This window comes from Salminus brasiliensis, chromosome 12 (assembly GCF_030463535.1).
Source record: "Salminus brasiliensis chromosome 12, fSalBra1.hap2, whole genome shotgun sequence".
Classification (NCBI taxonomy): Eukaryota; Metazoa; Chordata; class Actinopteri; order Characiformes; family Bryconidae; genus Salminus; species Salminus brasiliensis.
The window spans coordinates 33,575,761-33,602,717 of NC_132889.1; the positions used below are offsets into that span (position 1 = coordinate 33,575,761).

At 42.2% G+C, this 26,957-nt stretch overlaps 2 protein-coding genes across 3 annotated transcripts in view; one reads left to right on the forward strand and one right to left on the reverse strand.

The window, feature by feature from the left end:
• The window catches only part of asic2 (acid-sensing (proton-gated) ion channel 2), a 623,897-nt gene that overhangs the window by 572,890 nt on the left and 24,050 nt on the right, over nt 1-26,957 (reverse strand). The window lies entirely within an intron of this gene.
• LOC140573977 (toll-like receptor 5) lies at nt 5,997-12,341 on the forward strand. 2 transcript variants are annotated; one of them, XM_072693630.1, is made up of 3 exons: nt 5,997-6,150; nt 6,252-6,421; nt 7,886-12,341. In XM_072693630.1, the coding sequence occupies exon 3, from the start codon at nt 7,896-7,898 to the stop codon at nt 10,536-10,538; it is 2,643 nt and encodes an 880-aa protein (XP_072549731.1). In that variant the 5' UTR covers nt 5,997-6,150; nt 6,252-6,421; nt 7,886-7,895; the 3' UTR covers nt 10,539-12,341. The 2 variants fall into 2 exon arrangements, with proteins under 2 accessions (XP_072549731.1, XP_072549732.1); XM_072693631.1 differs by having other exon boundaries at nt 6,252-6,413.

Sequence of the window (26,957 nt, forward strand, 5' to 3'; positions counted from 1 at the left end):
GTCTTTTTAAAGTTTCCTGAAGGAAACGTCGGATCGTTGGTTATCACTTTCAGACAGCTGCTAGGCTGTTACTATGTGGCCACTAGGATAAAGCAGTGTCTGCTAGGTGGTTGCTATGGTGTTGCTAAGTGGTTGCCACACTATCCCAGGTGGTTGCTGTGGTGTTGCTAAATGTCTGCTATGGTATACTAGGGGGTTGCTAAGGTGTTACAAAGTGGTTGCCACACTATCTCGGGTGGTTGCTATGGTGTTGCTAAATGTTTGCTATAGTATCCTATGTAGTGGTTGCTATGGTGTTGCTAAGTCATTGCCACACTATCCCAGGTGGTTGCTGTGGTGTTGCTACATGTTTGCTATAGTATCCTAGGTGGATGCTAGGGTGTTGCTAAGTGGTTGCCACACTATCCCAGGTGGTTGCTGTGGTGTTGCTAAATGTCTGCTATGGTATACTAGGGGGTTGCTAAGGTGTTGCAAAGTCGTTGCCACACTATTCCAGGTGGTTGTTGTGGTGTTGCTAAATGTCTGCTATGGTATACTAGCGGGTTGCTAAGGTGTTGCAAAGTGGTTGCCACACAATGCCGGGTGGTTGCTATGGTGTTGCTACATGTTTGCTATAGTATCCAATGTAGTGGTTGCTATGGTGTCGCTAAGTGATTGCCACACTATCCCAGGTGGTTGCTGTGGTGTTGCTAAATGTCTGCTATGGTATACTAGGGGGTTACTAAGGTGTTGCAAAGTGGTTGCCACACTATCCCAGGTGGTTGCTATGGTGTTGCTAAATGTTTGTTATAGTATCCAATGTAGTGGTTGCTATGGTGTCGCTAAGTGGTTGCCACACTATCCCAGGTGGTTGCTGTGGTGTTGCTAAATGTTTGCTATAGTATCCTAGGTGGTTACTATGGTGTCGCTAAGTGATTGCCACACTATCCCAGGTGGTTGCTGAGTTGTTGCTAAATGTATAATATACTAGGTGGTTGTTGGTGGTATTTCTGGGTGATTGTGTTGTTATCCTAGCTGTTTGCTATGGTGCCACTAAGTGGCTGCTAGATGGGTACTACAGTGATGGAAGATGGTTGCTATGGTGTTGCTAAGTGCTTGCTATGGTATTACTAGGTGATTGTTATAGTGTATCTCCAAATTGCTTGCTATGGTGTCATTATGTGGGTGCTAGATGGGTGCTACAGTGTTGGAAGATGGTTGCTATGGTATTACTAGGTGATTGTTATAATATGTATACGAGTTCCTTGCTATGATGTTGCTAAGTGGTTGCTATGGTACTGCTGGGTATTGTTATAGTTTGTATCCCAGTTGCTTGCTATGCTGTCACTGAGTGGTTGCTAGATGGGTGCTGAAGTGTTATAAGATGGTTGGTTTGCTGTTGCTAGGCCGTTGCTATGCCTTATTTTCTTATTATTTACATGTATTTTGATACATGACGCATGAGTCTATAACAGAATATAGTTACAGTTTTTCCATATCCTGGTTACGGCTACTACCCAGCCCTGCTCACATCACAGTGTGCTGAATCAGGAGGTGCTCAGGAGGAGTGTAACTGAAGTGATCAGAGGCCCAGTGGACCCAGTGGACCAGCCGAGCACCGAGCGGCCCTCTTACCCTTGGCTCCCACACGTCTCCGGCACCGTTCTTATGCAACATCTGTCACTGCTGTACTCAGCGCCTCTGTGTGGTTGATTCTCTTACAAGCGTACACTTGTTCTAGGTCTGGTGATGTCATGTTACCTGGCCACCTCCCCTGATCATCTTGCCTTTTGGTCTGTTCTGTTTTTCAGCTGGAACATGTTTTGATGTTTTGTGTCACTGCCGTTCTGGATGTCGACAACAGAGGCTGAATATTTGAATAGGTTCTCAGTGCCACAGAGGTCTAGGCAGCGCTACATCTGTAAATTATGAAGATCCAGAGCACTGAGCAGGGACAGCGGGTTGGGGGTAGGAGGAGGTTGTGAAACTCATAAACTAGTGTGTGTTAAAAGGTGTGTTAGATGCAGCTCAGATTTGACGTATATTATCGGTGTGGGCAAAAATCACTTACACTATATAATGATGTACCTAATACAGGTGGGTTCAGTCCCAATACACCCTAATCTCAGTCACTGCACCGTCACGTCCGGCTCTGAATAGTAGACTTCCTTCAAAAGCATAGCATGTCTGGACGTCCCTCCAACATGGATGAAAGGCTAGCTTGTCTTGGCCGAAGCAAATCAGAGTCACGACCTGTGAGGAGTTTAGCAAAGCCGAAAGTGGCAGAGTGTCTCTGACTGGACCGACTGAAGACCAGCTCTTACTGAGCTTCATTCTGGAGGAGAGAGAATAGATTCGGCAGGTTTAACTCCTCCCACTCAGTCCATGTAAACATTAGCAAGAGTGCCCTGACCACCACAGCTAGCAAAGAGACACAGCTTCGTATTTCTACATTAAACTGCTCACCAAGACCCGGCGCTGAGGGGTCTGACCCGGTGCTATGGGGTCTGACCCGGCCCTGAGGGCTCTGTTTTTCAAGGGTTTTCACCAAACCTTGCTGAAACAGTTTAAATAAAGTGGTTGATGATAAAGAAAGGCAGACCTGAGGAAACCTGTCCCACCGTTCCGCCCGGCGTTCACTCCACTTCAGTTTAACTCTCGTTTTATTGGTCGACTCTGAGTTTTTCAGCTGTAGTTGAACTAGTCAGTGGGTTTGATGAGTTATGGGTGTATTTAGGAAAGGGCAGTAGCCTCAGCCATTGATTACAACACCACCCGAAGTGTGACATTGGTCTATATCTATATATTTCGTTAATTCAGTTTTATGAACTAAGTAATCTTGATGAATTTCACAATTAATTAATACAGCTGTAATCGCTGAATATGAGGCATTCAACCCCAAGAACACTGTACCAACTGTTAAGCTTGGTGGTGGTAGCATCATGTTCTGGGGCTGTTTTGCTGCCAACACTGCACTGGTTAGAAAAAGTGGAAGGAATAATGACACTGTCACCAAACATAATCTATGGAACAACATTATGGGATGTGAAGCTTTCTTACAGACATTATCAGGGCTTTACTGCAAGGCTTCCCAGCCCTGTGGTGATCAGTACAACCATTGACAGAGATGAGGAAGGTGAAATCTCCACATGTGGCTGCTGCTGCCCCAGGACGCTCAACAGCGATAACTCTGGTGGAACCCACACAGTTCCCCCATTCTATTCCCAGTGAGAGGCCCTCACCTCACTAAATTTTAAGTAACTGTGGAGGTCATATCACACACACATACACACTCAGTCACACCGACTGAAAGGGCAGTAGTGTATTCTCAGGGCAGATGAGCTATTATTTGAAGTAAATGCAGAAAATCTGTCAGTTTTAAGAAGTCCATGCAGTTTGGAATAGTTCCAGCTCTGCTGTTGACCACAAAAGGTCAAAAGTTGCTGTCACCACAGAGGGACAGAGGGGGTATTTTCCCTTTCTCAAGGCAGAAAAGGGGAAATACCTTCTGCTTAGTAAACAGGACACGAAGAGCCATCATTGCTTAATCATGACCTCCCTGCAGAAGATTCCCCCCTCTCTTTATTTTCACTGCATTAGTAACTCACTAAGGGTCAGACTGAGGCTGCCGGCCCCCGAGTGGCTTAGCAGTCTAATGCGCTGCCACCATGGGGGGTCATGCCGCTTTTCCATCAGCAGCCGGACTCTGAAAGAGCACAAGTCCTTACCTTACCTGCTAGTGTCGGGAGCATTGCTAAGGCTAGGGGGAGCTACAAACAGGTGGCTGTTTAATTGGCTGTACCAAATTGAGAGAAAAAGGGAGAAATTTGACTAATTCATTCATAATTTCAAAAATTAATCCAGCTGCGTTTGTAGATGCTGTATCATCATACAATCATTTAAAAAAATAATAAAATTAACAACAAAAAAATAGAAATAGAATACAATATAAAAATCAGTAACTTTTAAAAACCAGTGCTCAGCGACAAGAGCGTTAGTGAGGTCAGGATGTTGGATGATCACCACCCCACCTCATTCCCCAACTCCCCAACTCATCCCAAAAGTATTGGATGGAGCACCACCATCATTCCACAGTTCCACTGCTCCACAGCTCATTGCTGGGCGGCTTTATACCCCTTTAGCCCACACCTGGCATTAGGCCAATATGTGCCAACAGGTTCATGTTTATCTACTATAGAGAATCCTATTCTACTGACTAAACAGGCTGTGTGAATGTGTGTGTGCATTTGCACATCTGTGTCAGCAATGGGTGCATCCTGAAGTATAGGTGGAGGGGTGTCCACACGCATTTGGACACACATGTTTCTATATATATATATATATATATGTATATGTATACATGTTTATATTCACTACAAAGAAGACTAGAGAAAATCTGCTAACTGAGGACGTGGAAGGAGGTTTCACAGTTTAGGAGTAGATCAGAAAAAGGAAAACGTCTTTTTTGTTTTGATGTATTTTCAGTAACATTAGGAAACCTTGTGTGTGATGTTCTTTTATAGATCAGATTCGGTTAGTCAATCTGACATGCTCCGAAATCACAGTACCGTCTACTTCCTTCCAGGTGGGTCTTTGTCTTGTATTGCTAACAGAGCAGCCTGCAGCTGCTGCTGTTTTTCCAGACCTGATTACATGAGTAAATATTTGTCTACTGCTTCGTGTGTTCCATGTTGCTATGTGATATATGTGTGTGAGCTCCAGCTGAGAACAACATCTGGAAATGGGCCATTAGCTTGCTTGTTTAAGCTACAGTTACCCAGGTACTCGTGCAGGTTGTATCATTATAATGCCGAACTTTAATTCCTAATAAAAGAAAAATGAGAACATTACAAATTGATTTGGAGCTTAATTCTCAGAACTGTTAGTCCGACCTCCACAAGATGTAGTCATTTGTGCACATCATAGTAGCAGTTTGTCGTTCCTTCCAACAAGTTGCAAATGCTTTTGGACATGCATCAATGGCTTCCATGCAATCTTTTGCTGTTTTATAACATTATCATTTGCTTATGTCACGTAGATCAAAATGAACCTATGGACCATTCTTATGAATGCTGAATAGTCGTTCCCTATGAAACTAATATATACATACCAAAAATGTATGTAACCAGTTACATCTGCATCTCTCTCATTTTTTACATCTTGCAGGTAGACTTGAAGATGTAAAGATTTGCCATATTTACAATATGGTTCTGTACTGCAGTATTTTACAAGCACTGCACTACACTACAGTAATATGGCTTAAAGCAGTATATCTCATGTTTACTCTACATTACTGTAATTTTACAGTATTTTTTTTGCATGACCGACATCCACGTACCCAAATGGCCCTGATAGCAGCCATGAGGGATGCAATGCCAGGGATGATATTCATGTGATTTCGATGAAAATACGTGGCCAGACAGACAGGAAGGTCATAATGAAAACATGACAAAGCTATTTAACTATCTTGTTCATAAACAATGGTGTCAGGACTTTTGATTTTGGTGACACTGACGCCTTTATTGACATGAATACTTGAGAAATGAACTATTCATTTTGAGCAGGTGACACACTTTTGCAGGTTATCAAGCAGGTTTTGCCGTTTGTACTAATTGTTTTGAGAAATGCACCAAAGCGACAGAGAAAAACTGTAATACTCTGTATATATAGGGTATAGGCAGACAGACAGAAAGACATACATAACGATAGATAGATAGACAGACAGAAATACATGCATAAAGATAAAGTGGACATACTGAGGTGATCACAAATGGGCAAATCGTTTTATTTTTTAATTAATTATTTTTTTATTGAATTTAAGCTGCTCTTTTGTCAGCACCTGTCACAGGCTGGAACTAAAAGCAAGACTCATATCCAGGACATTGCATAACAAGTGTGAAACAGAACAATAGAAAAAAAATAAAAAAGCAAAATAGGAAGACTGGGAGGAGCCAAGAAGGATTTCGCAATGTTGAAAGCAAACAGAACCTTTCTCCAAAGAACAGACTGGCCTTGTCCTGCACAGGTCTGAATGGATACATCCCAGGATGACTCAAACATGTGGTTTCCACATGCAGCGATCATGATTTACTGAAACCAACACAGAACATTTTTTCCCTTAAAAAGCCGACACACTGAGGATTAAGCCTGGTCGGAGGAATACTCCACTTGGTAAGACACTAAAGTACCCCTAGTACATGTTTTGTTGTGCTTGTTATTTTGGCATGTTCTGAATCACGCCTGAATCAGGACATTATTCTGCATCCATACAGGTTCATACAGTTATTTGGTGTCCAGTGGTTCGTTTGGGAGAGGGTCTGAGGAGAGAGCCTTCTCTCGTTTTCTGTTACGGCCTGACCCGGGACCCTGGAGTTGTAAGAGAATTTGGGGGGCTCGTCCGTGATCTTTGGTTGCTTGAGAGCTGGTGAAGTTAGGTGAGAAGGTAAGGAACTTGTTTATTAGCGTGTAGCTGAAGGTTTATACTTCGGGTTGATCTTCAGCTCCTTTAACTTCTGCTCCTTTTTGGACTGTTAGGGCGGCTCTGAAAGTCTTTCTTTTAATCACATTGTAAAAATATTTGTAGCCTTGTATGTCGAAAATGGCAAAAAACATCTTAACGTTTACAGTATAATTTTGGAGCATTTCTTTGGTCCATTCATCAAGTTTGGACACAATGTAAAGAACACTTTATGAAAATACACATTATGAAAAATTACAAAAGGGAGATTAGAGTCTTTGCTGGGCAGTAATGGTAAAAAACAACTCATAGCACATTTACCACACCATAACACAGTCCTTTCACATATCAGTCCAGAGAATGTACCACTATAACCCCACATACACACACATGAAGGGAATTCTGGTGGAAGTCAGTCAGACTGTATTATAAGATATTGAACACACTATAAAATAATACCAAACCAAATAACTGAGTGAACTATAATAACTACAGTATAATGTAACATATAAGACTATATAACCATAAACAGTCATTTAACAGTGGCCCAAGTGACTCTGCAGTGTGATGCACTACCACTATGGCCCAGGGGGTTGAGTGTTCGATTCCCAAGCCATGTCTGAGAAAGCACAATAGCCCATGCTCTCTCCAGGTGGGTAGATGGCGCTCACTCCCCTCATTACTTTAAATGCGATGTTGGCCGGGACATGTTTCTGTTAGCTGGTGGGGTGAAGCTGGGGCCCCGGCGCTTTCCTCTGACCATGTCGGCTGCCTGGCGATGTCCTATAAAATAGGCTGGTCTGGCTTTGGATGTCTTGGAGAAGACATGTGTTAAGTCCTTACCCTCCTAGTGGCAGGAGCATTGCTAGTGTTTAGTAATTTTGGGGTTGTATTATTCACCAAAACGCAAAGATCAGACTGGATTTAGATCGGTATCGGCTCAGTATTGGACTGGTGTTAACCAATACCCAGTTTACCAAATTAAGGTACTCTGACTTGATCAGGGGCATAAAAACGGGATCAAGACATCCCTTTAGGCCTGTTCCCACAGAATAAAAAAGTCAGAGGTTAAACAGTAGACCTAACCCTGTCTCATTTAATAAGGCAGGACATATAGTATTAGATTAGGCAAGAATGGCTCCAAGTAGCACCTTATCATTGCAAGATCACGATTTTGACAATTTTTTGTCCCTGTGATGCCACAGCTAACCATGGCCTCCCTCTTTCTAAATGGGTATGATGGCCCACACAGTGTGAGCTTTGGGAAAATCAAGGCTAATAAATCAGGCTGTGAATCAGGCAGAACCTGTCAATAAAAGGTCATGATTGGGGCACCTAAATATAAATGTAAAAAAAAGAAATACCCAGAAGTACCCTCATAAATTCATGATTTACAACATGCAATTCATATGACATTTGTGAGTTCTAATGTTCTATGTTCTTCTCCAGGTGTCCCAGCATGGCCAGAAGGTTCACCTCAACCATACTTCTTCTGGAGTTCTACACCTGTCTACACATGGCAAACTGTTTCTCACCATGCCTTATTTACCGCACCAAGGCCAACTGCTACCAAAAAAATCTTCTCCAAGTGCCACCTCTACCCAGTCACATCACCTACCTCGACCTGACTGAAAATTACATCAGTGAAGTGAATGAGACATCCTTCCCTGGTCTGGAAGCTCTAGAGATCCTTATCCTCCAGCAACAGAATACACGACTTGTGTTAAAGAACAATGCCTTCATTGGCTTGTCCAGACTGCTGGAACTCGATCTGGGGTTCAACCACTTCCTCCAGCTGGAGCCAAAAGCCTTCAGTGGATTATACAACCTTCAGAAACTTTTCCTCACCCAGTGCAATTTAAACGACTCCATCCTGTCGGGTGACTACCTGAAACCTCTGGTGTCTCTGGAAGGACTTGCACTCGACACTAATGCAATCAAAAGAGTCCAGCCTGCTCGTTTCTTTCTCAACATGACCAAATTCCACGCCTTAGACCTCTCCTATAACTGGATTGACAGTATATGTGAGGACGACTTATTTGCTTTCCAAGGGAAACACTTCACTCTCTTGAAACTGACTAACATCAAATTGACTGACATGGATCAATTTTGGTCTAAGTGGGACCAGTGCGGAAACCCATTCAAGAACATGTCTATGACTTTGCTCGATCTGTCTCTGAATAGCTTCAGGGTAGAAATGGCACTGCTGTTCTTTAAGGCCATCCGTGGAACCAGGATTCACATTCTCATTCTCAACCAGAGCAGCAGCCTGGGCAAGTCGGTGGGGAACAATTTCTTCAAAGACCCTGACCAACACACATTCAAGGACCTGGCAGGCAGTGGCGTTAAGGTGTTCGATCTGTCCAAGTGTCGTATTTTCGCACTAACGTATTCGCTATTCCGTCATTTGCCAGATCTGGAGGAGGTCCTGTTAGCTTCCAACGCAATCAACCAAATTGACAACAATGCCTTTTTGGGAATGGCACATTTAAGAATGCTTAACCTGTCTTATAACCTCCTGGATAAAATTGATTCTAGGACATTTAGCAATTTGCCAAGCCTTGAGGTGCTTGATTTATCTTACAACAACTTAAGAATCCTTTTGAGAGACTCGTTTAGTGGCCTGCCAAACCTCATTTACCTCGACCTTACGGACAATTCCTTACAGAATTTGCACACAATGGCTAAACTTCCGCAACTTAAAGAACTTTTCTTGGGCAATAACAAAATCAGATCATTGTATGGCCTTTCAGATAGCATTCGAAATGCCACAGTCCTTCATCTGGCCTACAACAAACTAACCAACGCTGAGGACATTTATGCTATTTTGGAAGAGTTCCCCAACCTTGAGGGCCTCTCGGTTGAGGGGAACATTTTTTTATGGTGTTTCCATAATCGTAAGCATTCCGTGTCGCCTTCGAACAAGTTACAACTCCTTAATCTGCGAATGACTGGCTTACAAAACATCTGGTCGCAAGGATTGTGCCTCGATGTGTTTGACAACCTTCACCAGTTGCAGGTACTCCTTCTTCAGAACAACTACATGCAGACCCTCCCAAAGGACATTTTCAAAGGGCTCACTTCTTTACACTACTTAGATCTATCCTTCAACTCTTTGACCTATATACCAAGCGGCATATTTCCCGAAAGTCTGAGAACACTTAACCTTGCCTTCAATCATCTTGGCTCTGTTGACCCCCAGGCCTTAAGCAACCTGACCAGTATCAGCTTGGACAGGAACCGTTTCCTTTGCGACTGCGGCTTGAGGGATTTCCAAAAATGGCTGAATCAGACGAGCGTGGAGTTCATTACCCCAGTCGAGGACCTGATGTGCGAGTTTCCTCAAGAGCAGCGTGGCGTTCCTCTGGTGCACTCTGTGTTTTGTGTGGACGCCGAGGACGAGGAGAGCGCCGAGATGCTGAGGCTTGCGCTTTTCATCTGCTGCACGACCTTCATCCTGATCATCATCCTGAGCGCTGTGGTTTTCGTCCGTCTACGTGGCTACTGCTTCAAGCTTTACAGAAAGGTGATCATCAGCTTTGTGGATGGAAGCCCAAAGTTACCTGGTGATGAGGGCTTCCTGTATGATGTCTACCTGTGCTTCAGCTCAAATGACATCAGATGGGTAGAGAAGGCCCTGCTGAAGAACCTAGACACACAGTTCTCAGAGCAGAACCACTTTCGCTGCTGTTTCGAGGCGCGGGACTTCTTGCCAGGGGAAGACCACCTATCCAACATGCGGAACGCTGTGTGGAACAGTAAGAAAATACTGTGTGTGGTTTCCCGGGAGTTCCTCAAGGATGGCTGGTGCTTGGAGGCTTTCACGCTGGCCCAGAGCAAGATGCTGGAGGAGTTCCAAGATATCTTGCTGGTTCTTATTGTTGACAAAATACCTCAGTACAAACTCATGAAGTATGAGCCTATCAGAACCTACATTCAGACCAGGAGATATCTCTGCTGGCCAGAGGATAGCCAGGACTTACAGTGGTTCTACAACCAGCTTCAACATAGCATTCTAAAAGGCACCAAAAGCAAACGAGTGAAGACAAGTGCTGAAACAGCCAATAAAGAACCAGACATTGAAGCAGTCACTGCTTTTTAAGGCATGGATACCGGCACCAGTGGAACGGTTTTGCTAATAGTTTTGCTAACACTTCATTTGAATGGTCAACTACTAAATGTACTGAACTCTGTGGTGAATGTAAATGACTGTATAATGAATGTGACCTTACACCTAACCCTACCTCTAATCTTACCATTTTAGGATTAGGTTTAAGGTTTGATTTAAGGTTAGGGTTAGGTTTAAAGGTTGATTTAAGGTTCAGGTTAGGGTTAGGACTAGGGTTAGGTTTAAAGGTTGATTTAAGGTTCAGGTTAGGGTTAGGATTAGGGTTAGGTTTAAAGGTTGATTTAAGGTTCAGGTTAGGGTTAGGATTAGGGTTAGGTTTAAAGGTTGATTTAAGGTTCAGGTTAGGGTTAGGATTAGGGTTAGGTTTAAAGGTTGATTTAAGGTTCAGGTTAGGGTTAGGATTAGGCTTAGGTTTAAAGGTTGATCTTAGGTCATGGTTAGGGTTACGGTTAGGGTTAGGTTTTAGGGTTGATATAAGGTCAGGGTTAGGGTTGAATTAAGGTTTGGGTTAGGGTTTTAGGGTTTATTTAAGGTTAGGGCTAGGTTTTAGGATTGATTTAAGGTTAAGGCTAGGGTTAGGGTTGATTTAAGGTTCAGGTTAGGGTTATGTTTTAGGGATGGTTTTAGGTTAGGGTTAGGATTAGGTTTTAGGGATGATTTTAGGTTAGGGTTAGGATTATGTTTTAGGGATGATTTTAGTTTAGGTTTTAGGGATGATTTTTAGGGATGATTTTAGGGATGATTTTAGTTTAGGTTTTAGGGATGATTTAGGGATGATTTTAGGTTAGGGTTAGGTTTTATGGTAGATTTAAGGTTTAGCTTAAGGTTAGGTTTAGATTTTAGAGTTGATTTACTCTTAAGGTTAGGTTTAGGTTTTAGAGTTGATTTAATCTTAATGTTAGGTTTAGGTTTTAGAGTTGATTTAATCTTAAGGTTAGGTTTAGATTTTAGAGTTGATTTAATCTTAATGTTAGGTTTAGATTTTAAAGTTGATTTAATCTTAAGGTAAGGGTTAGGTTTTAGAGTTGATTTAACCTTAAGGTTAGGTTTAGGTTTTAGAGTTGATTTAATCTTAAGGTTAGGTTTAAATTTTAGAGTTGATTTAATCTTAAGGTTAGAGTTAGGCTTTGAGATTGATTTAGGGTTAAAGTTTTAGAGTTGAGCTTTGGTTAAGGTTAAGGTTAGGTTTTAGGGTTGATTTAAGGTTAGGTTTTAGGATTGATTTAAGGTTAAGGTTAGGGTTAGGTTTTAGGGTTGATTTAAGGTTAGGTTTTAGGATTGATTTAAGGTTAAGGTTAGGGTTAGGTTTTAGGATTGATTTAAGGTTAAGGTTAGGGTTAGGTTTTAGGGTTGATTTAAGGTTAGGTTTTAGGATTGATTTAAGGTTAAGGTTAGGGTTAGGCTTTAAGATTGATTTAGGGTTAGAGTTAAGTTTTAGAGTTGATTTAATCTTAAGGTTAGGGTTAGGCTTTAAGATTGATTTAGGGTTAGGGTTAAGTTTTAGGGTTGAGCTTTGGTTAAGGTTAGGTTTTAGGGATGATTTAAGGTTAAAGCTAGGGTTAGGTTGCAGGGTAGATGTAAGGTTTATCTTAGGGTTAGTGTTAGGTTTTAGTGAAATGCTGACCGGCACAGGCATCTGCTAGGGCCATGTATTTATGTAAGTATGTATGTATGTATGTATGTAGCAAATGTTTACATTAGAAATTCCTGAATCATCTGGTAGGTTGTCTTGTGAAGTATGTAATGCACAGCAGAAAATAAAAAAATAACTAATCACTACAGTCTATTGTAACAGCAAGCTTTAAGCTAAACTAAGCTTTATTAGTTTGCATTTTAAATCTGACTTTTCAGGTCCATTTCCCAGCACACACCGACCATTCAACAAACTGTCTCGCAAAAATCTTCATCTCCAAAGCCGACAGTTTTACGGCCTATTCACACCACAGAAGTTCCACATCGCCATTGTTTTGGACAACAACCAAAAATGAATGTGAAAACCAGCAAAAATGAGATACAGGGTCTTCATGCCGTAGTGGCGCTATCTTCAAAATATACTTCCTTCTTGTCTTTTTTTCAGTGACAAAACACCCTGTTAAGCAAGTCCTGATCAATGGAGGCATTTCATTCAAAGGGAAGGACATGAAGTAAGGAGGAAATGCTTACAGGGCATTTATTAGGGCCTCAAAAAAGTCATGTGCACATGCCGTGGCCGTGGCTTGCGCTACTGGCTCACAAATCATGTTCAGTGTATTTCAAAACGCATTCTTGCTTGACATACGTCGGCTTTACCAGTGGAAAGCGTACTTGTGGCCACAGCTTTAACTGGCTAGCTGTTTAGACTGGAGGCTGGAGTGTTGGAGAGTACGGATTCTTCTAATCAAGGAAAATGCACTTGTTATTTTTCGCTCCTGGGCTCCCCCTACAGTTGTAACAGGTGATAGAAATACGTAATAAATAACTGATAAAAACATCAGTATATATATATATATATATATATATATATATATATATATATATATATATATATATATATATATATTACTAATAAATGGCAATAAAGTGTTATATTAATACCAAACAACAATATGCCAACAATTCAGAGCAGTAATTATATACATATATATACATATATATAATTACTGCTCTTAATTGTTGGCATATTTGGTATTAATATAACACTTTATTGCCATTTATTAGTAATATATATATATATATATATATATATATATATATATATAAACAAGACAGATCGTTAAAAATCATTAAAAGTCTAGATGTTTCTTAAGGGTGAGCTTGACTCTCCTAAAAGGTATAACTGATGCTGTCAAGCCTATAAGGCTGAGCAAAGTGATCATTCATGACCTACAGCCCTGATAGCAACGCTGACATGGCCAAAACCTAGGCCACATCTGGCATTTCCTAGTGTCCCACTTACCACTTGGAATGATGGCCCAGAGGTAGGCCAGCTGCAGTTGCTGTATAGCTGTTATACTGGTGGTTGTAAGTAGTGAGTGGTGGGTCAGATCTGACAGAGCTGGCCACCCAGGGACTCTGGTTTCCTCCTACAGTCCTTAAACATGGAGATCAGGAGAACTGATTACTCTAAAGTTGCCCTGGTGAACCGAGCGAACCCCCATAGTGCTTGATGCAGTCCTCCAGGTGGATGGTCATCTCCGGTTCAGAGCACGCTGTGCACTAATGGCTACTGCTGCTTCCTGGTGTGTGTGTGTGTGTGTGTGTAGAGTGTTGATTGAAAAGGCACTATATGAGTTGCTCAGCGACTCATCATCAGCCAGAGCCCGGGAGAGCACAATTAGCCATGCTCTCTCCGGATGGGTGGCGCTCTCTCCCCTCAGCATTGCTAAAAGTGATGTTGGCTGGCACAGGCGTCAGTTAGTGTCTGCTATGCTGTTGATAAGCAGTGGTATGGTGTTCCACATGGTTAATATGCAGTTGCTATGGTATCCTAGGTGGTTGCTAGGATGCTGTAAGAGTTTTGCTTTGATAGCCCACATTGTAACGATATTCTGCCACAATAATAAACAAAAAAGACTATAATGCTACATGGATATTGTACATCCAATCAAACTGCTGTATCTATGGCACATCAGTTAGTGATTGCTATAGTGCCCTAGGTGGTTGCTATGCAGTTGCTATGGTGTCCTAGTTGTCTGGTACGGTCCAGGCCACCTTAATGTTGCTATTAGGAGGTGCTGTATAACTTTTTATTGTCTCAAATATCTGATTTTAATGCTGTCAACTTTTTCCTTCTGCCAAAAAAGTATGTCGCTATGCTGTTGCTAAGCAGTGGTATGGTGTTCCATGTGGTTGATATGCAGTTGCTATGGTGTCCTAGGTGGTTGCTAGGATGTTGTTGGATGTTTGCTTTGATTGCCCACTTGGTTTTAACAACATTCTTTCATGAAAATAAACAAAAAAACACTATGATGCTCCAGTCAAAACGCTGTATCTATGGCACATCAGTTAGTGGTTGCTATAGTGCCCTAGGTGGTTGCTATGCAGTTGCTATGGTGTCCTAGTTGTCTGCTATGGTCCAGACCACCTTAATGTTGCTATCGGGAAATGCTGTATTATTTTTTCCTATTTCAAATGTTTGTTTTTAAGGCTGTCAACTTTTTCCTTCCGCCAAAAAAGAATGTTTCTATGCTGTTGCTAAGCAGTGGTATGGTGTTCTACATGGTTGCTATGCAGTTGCTATGGTATCCTAGGTGGTTGCTAGGATGTTGTTGGATGTTTGCTTTGATGGCCCACATGGTTGTAATGACATTTTGCCACAAAAAAATAAACAAAAAAAACATTATGATGCTCCAGTCAAAACGCTGTATCTATGGCACATCAGTTAGTGGTTGCTATAGTGCCCTAGGTGGTTGCTATGCAGTTGCTATGGTGTCCTAGTTGTCTCCTATGGTCCAGGCCACCTTAATGTTGCTATCGGGAAGTGCTGTATTACTTTTTCTTGTTGCAAATGTTGGTTTTTAAGGCTGTCAACGCTTTTTACTTCCGCCAACAAAGTAGTTCCAGCAACTACGTGACGTGTTACTGTTACTAAGGAACGTGAAAGTGGTACTATTAATACAATAATCATAATACAGGTATGCTGAAAAACACATTTCCCTCTACTAAAGAAAGGAAGAGAAAACCTGTTGACTCGAATCACACATGGGCAAAGAACCAATGCATGCATGCTGGATTTGAGCCGCACTAAAGTACATATTGACACTGATATCCTACTAGCTGTGGCCTCCCCTAGTCAGAGTTGTTCATTGACAGATACTCCACATTCTTTAAGTCTGTACATTTAGAGCAGCTGGGGGAGGCTAAAGGGCAAGTTGGCACAAGGCAAGTCAGGAAGACCTTTTGGTCCCTTGTGAACCAAATACATCCAGCTTTCTGTGACTCTGTGTGTAAACTATGTGGAAAATGTGGAAACCACAGCAACGCCATGCCAGTAACACGTCCGCAGGTTTCCCAACAGACACGACTAGAGCTTCTGTATAAATGTCTGAAAGAAGGTTCGTCTTTATCACTATTGGGTTGTTAAGCAGTTGCTGTAGTGTCCTATGTGGTTGCTATGCTATTGTGTTCCTGGACATTGTAATGAGGTTGCAAAGCAACTGCTATGTTGTTCCAGGTGGTTGCTAAGAAGTTGCTATGGTGTCCTATGTGGTTTTGTCTATGCAGTTGCTAGTTGGTTGGTATGCTGTTGCAAGTGGTTGACAGTGGTTGCTATAGTGCCCTCGGATGTTTCTATGCAGTTGTTAGTGGTTAGTATGGTGTCTTAGATGTGTGCTAGATGGTTGCTATGCTTTTCCAATTACTAAGGAGTACCAATAGTGTTCAGGGTGGTAGCTATGCAGTTGCTAATTGGTTGGTATAGTGTTTCAAGTGGTTGCTGTGGTGTTTTCTAACCAGTTGCTATGGTGTTCTAGGTTGTTGGTATGTTGTTCCAAGTGGTTGCTATGTTGTTGCTAAGCAGTGTCCTAAATACTACATGGATGATGCGCATCCAATCAGAAAGCTGTATTTATCACATCAGACAGTGGTTGCTATAGTGCCCCCAGTGGTTTCTATGCAATTGCTATGGTGTCTTAGATGTGTGTTATGCAGCTGCTAGGTTACTATTCTTTTCCAAGTGCTATACTGTTGGTAAGGAGTTCCAATAGTACCCTGGGTGGTTGCTATGTAGTTGCTAGATGGTAGGTATATTGTTCCAAGTGGTTGCTGTGGTGTTTTCTAACCAGTTGCTATGGTTTTCTAAGTGGTTGCTATGCAGTTGCTAGGTGGTTGGTATGCTATTGTTTTCCTGGCCGTTGTAATGAGGTTGCAGGTGGTTACTAAGCAGTTGCTATGGTGTTCTATGATGTTTTTTTCTATGCAGTTGCTAGTTGGTTGGTATGCTGTTCCAAGTGGTTGCTATGTTGTTGCTAAGCAGTGTCCTGAATGGCTGCTGTGCATTTGCTAGGCGATTGCTATACTTTTCCAAGTGTTTTCTTTCCTGTTGCTAAGCAGTGATGTGGTGTTCCATGTGGTTGATATGCAACAGGTGGTTGCTAGGATGTTGTTAGATGTTTGCTTTGATAGCCCATATAGTTGTAACGAAATCCTGTCACAATAATATATTTAAAAAAAACACTATGACGCTACATGGATAATGCACATCCAATCAAAAACTGTATTTATTGTACATCAGTTAGTGGTTGCTATGCAATTGTTAGTGGTTAGTATGATTTTCCGTGTGGTTGCTATGCTGCTGCTATGGTGTCTTAGATAGATGCTAGGGGGGTTGCTATGCTTTGCTGGTATATTGTTCCAAATGGTTGCTATGGTGTTCTAGGTGGTTGCTATGATGTTCTAATTGGTTGCAGTGTTGTTGCTTATCAGTTGTTATAGTGTCTTAGGTGGTTGCTTTGCTGTTCCTAGGTGGTTGGTTTATCGCTCCAATTGCTCCACTGCTGCAAACTCAATGTCATAGTGTCTCCGGCGTTTGCTATGCAGTTGCTATGATATCGCTATGTGGTTGCTAGGACGTTGTGAGACGTCTGCTTGAATAGCCCACACGGTCGCAACTCAATTATTAGGTGGTTGCTATGCAGTTGCTATGCTGTCCTAGTTGTCTGCTATGGTCCAGACCACCTTAATGTTGCTATCGGGAAATGCTGTATTATTTTTTCCTATTTCAAATGTTTGTTTTTAAGGCTGTCAACTTTTTCCTTCCGCCAAAAAAGAATGTTTCTATGCTGTTGCTAAGCAGTGGTATGGTGTTCTACATGGTTGCTATGCAGTTGCTATGGTATCCTAGGTGGTTGCTAGGATGTTGTTGGATGTTTGCTTTGATGGCCCACATGGTTGTAATGACATTTTGCCACAAAAAAATAAACAAAAAAAACATTATGATGCTCCAGTCAAAACGCTGTATCTATGGCACATCAGTTAGTGGTTGCTATAGTGCCCTAGGTGGTTGCTATGCAGTTGCTATGGTGTCCTAGTTGTCTCCTATGGTCCAGGCCACCTTAATGTTGCTATCGGGAAGTGCTGTATTACTTTTTCTTGTTGCAAATGTTGGTTTTTAAGGCTGTCAACTTTTTCCTTCTGCCAAAAAAGAATGATTGTATGCTGTTGCTAAGCAGTGGTATGGTGTTCTACATGGTTGCTATACAGTTGCTATGGTGTCTTAGTTGTCTGCAATGATCCAGGCCACCTTAATGTTGCTATCGGGAAGTGCTGTATTACTTTTTCTTGTTGCAAATGTTGGTTTTTAAGGCTGTCAACGCTTTTTACTTCGGCCAACAAAGTAGTTCCAGCAACTACGTGACGTGTTACTGTTACTAAGGAACGTGAAAGTGGTACTATTAATACAATAATCATAATACAGGTATGCTGAAAAACACATTTCCCTCTACTAAAGAAAGGAAGAGAAAACCTGTTGACTCGAATCACACATGGGCAAAGAACCAATGCATGCATGCTGGATTTGAGCCGCACTAAAGTACATATTGACACTGATATCCTACTAGCTGTGGCCTCCCCTAGTCAGAGTTGTTCATTGACAGATGCTCCACATTCTTTAAGTCTGTACATTTAGAGCAGCTGGGGGAGGCTAAAGGGCAAGTTGGCACAAGGCAAGTCAGGAAGACCTTTTGGTCCCTTGTGAACCAAATACATCCAGCTTTCTGTGACTCTGTGTGTAAACTATGTGGAAAATGTGGAAACCACAGCAACGCCATGCCAGTAACACGTCCGCAGGTTTCCCAACAGACACGACTAGAGCTTCTGTATAAATGTCTGAAAGAAGGTTCGTCTTTATCACTATTGGGTTGTTAAGCAGTTGCTGTAGTGTCCTATGTGGTCGCTATGCTATTGTGTTCCTGGACATTGTAATGAGGTTGCAAAGCAACTGCTATGTTGTTCCAGGTGGTTGCTAAGAAGTTGCTATGGTGTCCTATGTGGTTTTGTCTATGCAGTTGCTAGTTGGTTGGTATGCTGTTGCAAGTGGTTGACAGTGGTTGCTATAGTGCCCTTGGATGTTTCTATGCAGTTGTTAGTGGTTAGTATGGTGTCTTAGATGTGTGCTAGATGGTTGCTATGCTTTTCCAATTACTAAGGAGTACCAATAGTGTTCAGGGTGGTAGCTATGCAGTTGCTAATTGGTTGGTATAGTGTTTCAAGTGGTTGCTGTGGTGTTTTCTAACCAGTTGCTATGGTGTTCTAGGTTGTTGGTATGTTGTTCCAAGTGGTTGCTATGTTGTTGCTAAGCAGTGTCCTAAATACTACATGGATGATGCGCATCCAATCAGAAAGCTGTATTTATCACATCAGACAGTGGTTGCTATAGTGCCCCCAGTGGTTTCTATGCAATTGCTATGGTGTCTTAGATGTGTGTTATGCAGCTGCTAGGTTACTATTCTTTATATACTGTTGGTGCTATACTGTTGGTAAGGAGTTCCAATAGTACCCTGGGTGGTTGCTATGTAGTTGCTAGATGGTAGGTATATTGTTCCAAGTGGTTGCTGTGGTGTTTTCTAACCAGTTGCTATGGTTTTCTAAGTGGTTGCTATGCAGTTGCTAGGTGGTTGGTATGCTATTGTTTTCCTGGCCGTTGTAATGAGGTTGCAGGTGGTTACTAAGCAGTTGCTATGGTGTTCTATGATGTTTTTTTCTATGCAGTTGCTAGTTGGTTGGTATGCTGTTCCAAGTGGTTGCTATGTTGTTGCTAAGCAGTGTCCTGAATGGCTGCTGTGCATTTGCTAGGCGATTGCTATACTTTTCCAAGTGTTTTCTTTTCTGTTGCTAAGCAGTGATGTGGTGTTCCATGTGGTTAATATGCAACAGGTGGTTGCTAGGATGTTGTTAGATGTTTGCTTTGATAGCCCACATAGTTGTAACGAAATCCTGTCACAATAATATATTTAAAAAAAACACTATGACGCTACATGGATAATGCACATCCAATCAAAAAGCTGTATTTATTGTACATCAGTTAGTGGTTGTTATGCAATTATTAGTGGTTAGTATGATTTTCCGTGTGGTTGCTATGCTGCTGCTATGGTGTCTTAGATAGATATTAGGGGGGTTGCTATGCTTTGCTGGTATATTGTTCCAAATGGTTGCTATGGTGTTCTAGGTGGTTGCTATGATGTTCTAATTGGTTGCAGTGTTGTTGCTTATCAGTTGTTATAGTGTCTTAGGTGGTTGCTTTGCTGTTCCTAGGTGGTTGGTTTATCGCTCCAATTGCTCCACTGCTGCAAACTCAATGTCATAGTGTCTCTGGCGTTTGCTATGCAGTTGCTATGATATCGCTATGTGGTTGCTAGGACGTTGTGAGATGTCTGCTTGAATAGCCCACACGGTCGCAACTCAATTATTCCTATGGGACAAGTCAAACAGTTATATTCAAAGCTAGGGTGTTGCTAAGCAGTTGATATAAAGTTGCTAAAAGGGTGTGACAGTATCCCGAGAGGTTGCTATGGTGATGCACTTGTGCTAATTTATATATTTTTTTTTTCTTGGCCTTAACAATACAGCAAAATTCACAGTGTCACGTTCAGTGTGTAGCACCTTCTAGCAGAACCTCTTGATTCACCCCTCAGAAATGACATTTACATGAGCGGCACTGAAGCAAAATTAGATCTGTCCGATAAAATGTCAGCCAGTATTAAAACTAGCGCCCTTCAAAGCTTCTGAAGGTTTAGGGCGACTAGTTATCCTGCAGAAAATACGTCTAAGTAAACATCAACAACACGTCAGTTCAACCCATGGAAACGGAACTTCTAGCAGTCCTGAAGGCCTTCAGATGATGTGGAAGAAAAGCAGGCCTGTGCACAGACCTTTAGGCAGGTCAGCAGGCTCAAAGGACAAAAGGACAACCTGAAGGTGAATGAAATGTGACGAAACTTACAGCATATGATCCACACACTTCTCCAGAGGTACGGTCTAATCACGTTCCAGCTGAGGGCAAGCGGTGTTAGAAGTCTCACCCAAAGATCACAGACAAAGCCTAAAATACCACTGTTAAATACAGCAGATATGAGAGTGTTCTCGCCAGAGCGGGGCATGGAACCTGCAGGCTCCCATTTTCAAAGCAGAGGTGTTCTTCAACCCTCCACTGACTGCTATAAAAAAAAATAAGAAAATTGAGTTATAACTGTCCTTAGGCGGGTGGTCTCTAAGAGCTCCACACTATACACTATATGGGACAAAAGTATTGGGACATCTGCTCTTTCATTGCTTCTTTTGAAATTAAGAGTATTAAAAAAATCATCCTGCTTTTGTTGGAGTAATTGACTATTGGACTATTAACCAGGGAAGGCTTCCTACTAGATTGCTGTAAGGATTTAATTGCATTCACTGACATGGGCATGAGTGAGGTTGGGCGACCAGCCTGTCCCAAAAGTATTGGATGGAGTACCATCAGTTGCACTGCTCCACAGCTCAATGCTCAATGCCCATTATGCGCCATGCATTAGGCATGGCGCCAAAATGTTTGTGCTATGTTTATCTGCTCCAGAGAGTCCTATTCTATTGGCAGTGCTTCTCTAGAGGGACTAGACAAGCTCTGTGTATGTGCATGTGTGCATGTGCACATCTGTGTCAGCAATTGGTGCTTAACTTACTTAACTAGCTGACTGCATTTATGAAAAGAAGCGTCCACAAACATTTGGACATGTAGTGCAGGGTTTGTCCTGTCCAGTTCTTTCTTCCCAACATTGCAGTTATCATGTTTGAAGCATCGTCATTGCATTTTATGTCAGTCATCACCATCACCTCAGGTGCTCCACAGCACTTGGGGCTTGTGGAACCTGAGCTGACCCACCAGCTCCGTTCCCCCGAACGAGGCTGAGTCTCGCCTTGACTCACTAAACGGATCTTAAACAACGGCAGAGGCCAAACACAAAGCAATTACTATGCAGGCCGACCAGGAGGGTCGTGCAGACTGAGGGAGAAAGCGCAGGGGCTCAAGCTCCCTCTGGGGTCTATCTGCGCACACGCCTGACTAGCCACTACTAAGAGGAGCTGAATGTTCATGAACTGGATTCTACTGGTCAAATTTACAATATTTTATAATAGAAGCAGATTAGACTTATTTACTATAATTATAGTATTTTTACATGCTTTATGACGTACCATTCACAGATCACCACAGTCACTACACCACAGTCCGTTCGGACCTCGCAATCTGACTGGCCTAGAGGCATCCTATGAGAACCAATATCTCATGACAGCAGCACTCCGAACACATCTCTATAAATATCAGTCTGCCTTAAGCTGGGGTTACACTACACGATTACTACCCCGATTTTAGCCCTGATTCCCAGTGTGGCAGAGTCTATGCTGGTTGGCCCTAGTCTGCAGATAATTTGTCAGTCGAAGCCGACAGTTTGGGAGAGATTCGAGTAGTGTGTGAGAGGCGCAGACTCATATCTTATTTCAAACATTATTGAAGATTTCTTTCGACCCGACCCTAGTAGTGCATCTAGTAGTGCATACTGGTCAGCAGCTCAATCTGAATGCTCCTAGCCAATAAATGCTCCTAGCCTAGTTAATAGCCAATGAAATCTGAGCACGGAAAGTGCAGTTATTAAGCAATTTATTATTTTAATTGTATTAATTATTCATTTAATTCTTTCATTATTTCTTTATTTTAACCTTAAATGATGTCCAATACTGCAGCATTCAAGGTGGAACGGAAATCCGTAAACATCCGCCTCGTACGAAAGGTAGGCTCAAATACGTGCTGTGCCACTCACCTCCAACTCCCTCTGCAGTCTGTACAGGCCCTGTTAACCCCGTCTTCCCACCCACAACCTGACCCAAAGCCGTTTTCATGTTGCCTCTGTTTTGGGTGAGCGCCAATGGCGTATCATGAATGTGTGTCTTGAATGCAGGTCATGACCTTAGGTGACCTCTAATGACAATGTCAGAGAGAAGCTGGAATTAGAAGAAAAGCTATGTGAATGCTATATCCTCTGTAGAAATCCTCGGTTTCTCATGTATCACAGCAAGTGAGTAAATCACTGAATCCACCAAAACAGGAGCCAGACCCAATCCTGGCGGTACCAGACCCGGAACAGTTTAAGCCCTGTGTCTAGGCTGACACTCAGTGAAGGCCCGGCTTCAATTAGAGAGCCCATATTTCATCAGTCTAATGCAGCAGCCCTACTGCGTCTGGGGAGTCAGGAGAAGTGGTCAGAGAGCCAGCTAATATTAACCTCCTTGACTTGATTGACGGGGGAGATATACCGACATCTAAAAATAGGCCCTTGACCACAGGCCTTCTCTCCCTGCTGCAAAGTGGGGCAGTCTATGATGCACCGCAGCCCGGTTCTCATTAGGTCTTAAAAAGGCCCATAAATCAGCAATGCTACATAATCATTTATACTGCTAAGGCTATGCTAATACAGGAAACTAGTGCACGGTCACAGTAACTGGAACTGTTAGACATACACACACATGAACAGAAATAGCACAAACACACAAACACACACACACAAAGTGATAAAGCTGGTGTCTCTTGGCAGGTAATGAAGTTAATGGTCTTGTTCACCCTTCACATCTAAGCACATCTACACTCGCTCTTATTCGGTCTCCAGATTTCCTCACCTTTTTTCGTTCCATTGTCATCTCATCTCCACCAGACATGGCAGAATATCACTTTTTGCTTTTCCGAGACAAATCTCACACCGTGAGTATCAACCAACACCACTACAATATTTATTTCTATAAAAAATGCTAAGCTTTACAATGAACAGTTCTCTTCTACCTTGGTATCTACATTCTCGCATGTTGTAGGCTGACTGCATATATACCTACGTCCTCGTGGTATCCTATAATCTATGGTATCCTAAGTGGTTGCTATGTTGTACATATCTCTGCACCTTATCCCCACCTCACACATCCAGCACTGAGTGTACTTACTATAATAGACCATCGAGCTCAAATGATGGTATCCTAAGTGGTTGCAATGGTGTTGCTAAGTGATTAATAGTTGGTTACTATGTGGTTGCTAGGTGGTTGCTATGGTATTCTTGGTGGTTGCTATGTTGTACATATCTCTGCACCTTATCCCCACCACACACATCCAGCACTGAGTGTATTTACTATAATAGGCCATCAAGCTCAAACTATGGTATCCTAAGTGGTTGCAATGGTGTTGCTAAGGGATTAATAGTTGGTTACTATGTGGTTGCTAGGTGGTTGCTATTGTATTGTAGGTGGTTACTATGTTGTTGCTAGATGGTTGCTATGGTATTCTTGGTGATTGCTATGTTGTTGCTAAATGGTTGCTAATTGACTGCTATGGTATTGCTAGGCGGTTGCTATGGTATTCCATGTGGTTGCTATGTGGTTGCTAAGTGGCTGCTACGGTGAAATTATTTAAGCATCTGACTACCCCACAGGAAGGTAACACACAGTTTGATTGGATGCAGTATTTTCTGCTGGTACTGGGCCTATTCCCACACCCGTCAACACTGATATCCCATCTCTACTCTATTGTTTACAATTATACAATGAATAAAATGACTTAATGAAGGCCTAATGATGGATCATCAAAATTATGCTGGCACTGCTATCTTAGCTGTTTGATAAGCTATTTCAATTGCTCTTGTTTGATTGGTTTATTGCAAACAGCTAACATTTGTAAATTTTGCTAATAAACTTAATTTGCAGTGGAGGCATTTTTTTTCGATTGCAACTGTACAGACAGCTCTCCCATTGGCCAGACTGAAGGCCTACAGTAGAACATTAAAACAGACCATAATATCTGAACCTTTATAAAAACCATCACTGAAACGCTCTGTTTTACCAGCGGGAGAACCGGAGAACTCCTCACCTTTCTCTGTTTATAAACCAGCACTGAAGAACCCATCCAAAACCGAGTGGATGCTAACGTTAATGCTAATGCATTCACCCACTATAAACCAGTCATTACACACCAGTAGACCAACAACAACCACAGATATCAGTCCAGAGTGTGTACCACCATTCACACACACACACAGGATGTGACCTGACTTCAATGTAATAAAGGAGCTGGGAGCTGATTGGTCGGGACGGTGAGGCAGACTGAATTATAAAGATATAAAAGGCAATATAAAAGTCTAATAATTTCCAATAATTCAATACAGCTCGTCCAACCTCATGTGTTTGGTCCATAACAGGCATCTTCACCCAGTTCCAGGTCACTAGTTTTATTTATCATATTCATCATCGCAAAGTAGCTGCATGAGCACAAGCAGCAGCAAACCGAGGTCAACACCGGCAGGAGGAAAAACGCCCTGAAACAAGAGAAAAACCTGGAGAGAAACCAAAAGTCTCAAAAGAGAACCCGTCCACCCTGGGGAGGATCTAGCAAAAGAGGTTTAGCCAGAAACGGGGAAGACGAGGATAAGAGGAGACAGCTGCTGTAGGCAGCTGGAGATACAGATGGGAGGAGAAGTAAAAATACAGATATTTGGAGATACGTGTGGGGGATGACTGGCACTGCAGACAATTAAGGAAGGATCTCAGTGTGGAGTTTTGCTTGTCAGAGCATCGCGTTATGAGACTGTTCTGCACAAGAAAAAGGTTGAGTGTGAGAGACAGGTGGGAGAATCCACTCATTTAAATGTTTGGAGTCAGTGCTTTTAATAATGTAAGAGTTCGTAGATGCTTCCAGAGTGATGGACAGAGCTGTGGCTCATTGTGAATAAATGCTGTATTACACTGAGAATGGAGGCATAATGCAGTGGTGATCAAATCTAGAGGCAGTTAAATTGACAAGACACCACTATTAACAGACAGTTACTTAAGAGGACACCAACCCAACATTCAGCGGCAAGTGGTGTTGTTAGGCGGTTACTATGGTGTTGCTAGGTGATTGCCTTCTGCCTCCTTGTACTTTATTACGTGATAAAACATCTACAGATGCACTGCATGGACAAAGGTATTGGGACACACCTTTTAATCACTGAATGACTTAATGAAGCTGAGGAGCAACCTGGCCAACACTCTGCTGACTCATCAATCAATAACTGCAGAGCTCCAGACCTGCTGCTGTTAGAACTGCAAAGTGGGGCAGACTCCATATTAATGCTTATGGGTTTAGAATGGGATGCCCTTAAAGCTCCTGTAGGTGTAATGCGTAGGTGTCCCAATACTTTTATCCAGACAGTGTTCTTTTTGTTGTCTGCTTTCCAACAATTACATCCACAGGTTGGCTAGAACATAATGAAGCAGGCTTCATTCAAGTCTAGGAAAGCAACCCGAGCTCTTCAGCCTTCAGCCTCTCTCCTCTTTTCTTCTTTTCTTCACACCATCTAAATAAGGCCGGAGATTTTCTACAGACATTCTGCTCATTTTAAGAAGATACAAAAAAAAAAAAAACACTAGCAAGAACCAAGGCCTTAAAGCTTCGGTCTATACGGCTCTTGCGCACAGCTCTCCTCGCGGCCTATAACAAGAGCTCTCATTCATATCTGGGAAAAGGTTTTATGGAGGTGACAAAACCGTATTTTATGATATCAATCAATCTCCTGCCAGCCTGCAGCGATCCCTGTGTTATTACACCAACATTTACTATCTGATGCTGCCAAGTAAAAGGATGTAGGGACATTGTTTTTCATATTAAAATCACTTGAGTGCTTTTAGCCAGAACATCTAGCAGCTGATGTGGGTAGATGTTTTTTTGTTTTGTTTTTTCCCAGAGCCAAGGGCATGGCTTCTAGCTGCTCTGACCTCAGATGAGCTCTGAGGGGAAATATACACAAGCACCCAGCTTGAGCAAGTGACTACAGACACCTTCATAAGCGCCAGTGCTCTGACCTCTGAGTTTTCTCATTAGCCATCAGTTATTAGCTGATAAAGCGATTATCATCAGGGTTGCAATGGATTTGCTACCAAGTACTAAAAATGACCCATTTATAGAAGATAACGTTCATTTGTCCAACCGCTTGCTGTGCCCTGAAATAGCCTTCATTATGATTCACTACATGTAAGCTACAGTTCTGGACTTTAACACCATGGGCAGTTCTTTTATACCCTAGCCAACCCGCTGGAATGAAGAGCTAAAGCAGTAAAATGACCCTGCTGTCCATTTAGCCAGTAAGGTTTCAATGTAAGTACTTAGCTATAATCTCAGCCAAACTGCTACTGTATTCACTTCCTTTGTTTAGTTTCTCATTGTTAATAAATGCTTTACTGAACCTAATGCTGTTACTCATATCTAGTGCTGAACGGTAGTCTTAAAATGTTCCTTGGATACAACTTAAATATTATTTATGCTCGAGATTTACAAGCCTCAGCTCAGAAATGTAAGTAAGGTAAGAATAGGTAGGACAATGACATTAGTTTTCAGTATTTATGTAGGTTAGTATTTGATATTTTTTGAAGGTTAGT

What these genes read in the sequence shown, in the direction of transcription:
- LOC140573977 (XM_072693630.1), top strand. Translation starts at nt 7,896, where the DNA reads ATGGCCAGAAGGTTCACCTCAACCATACTTCTTCTGGAGTTCTACACC.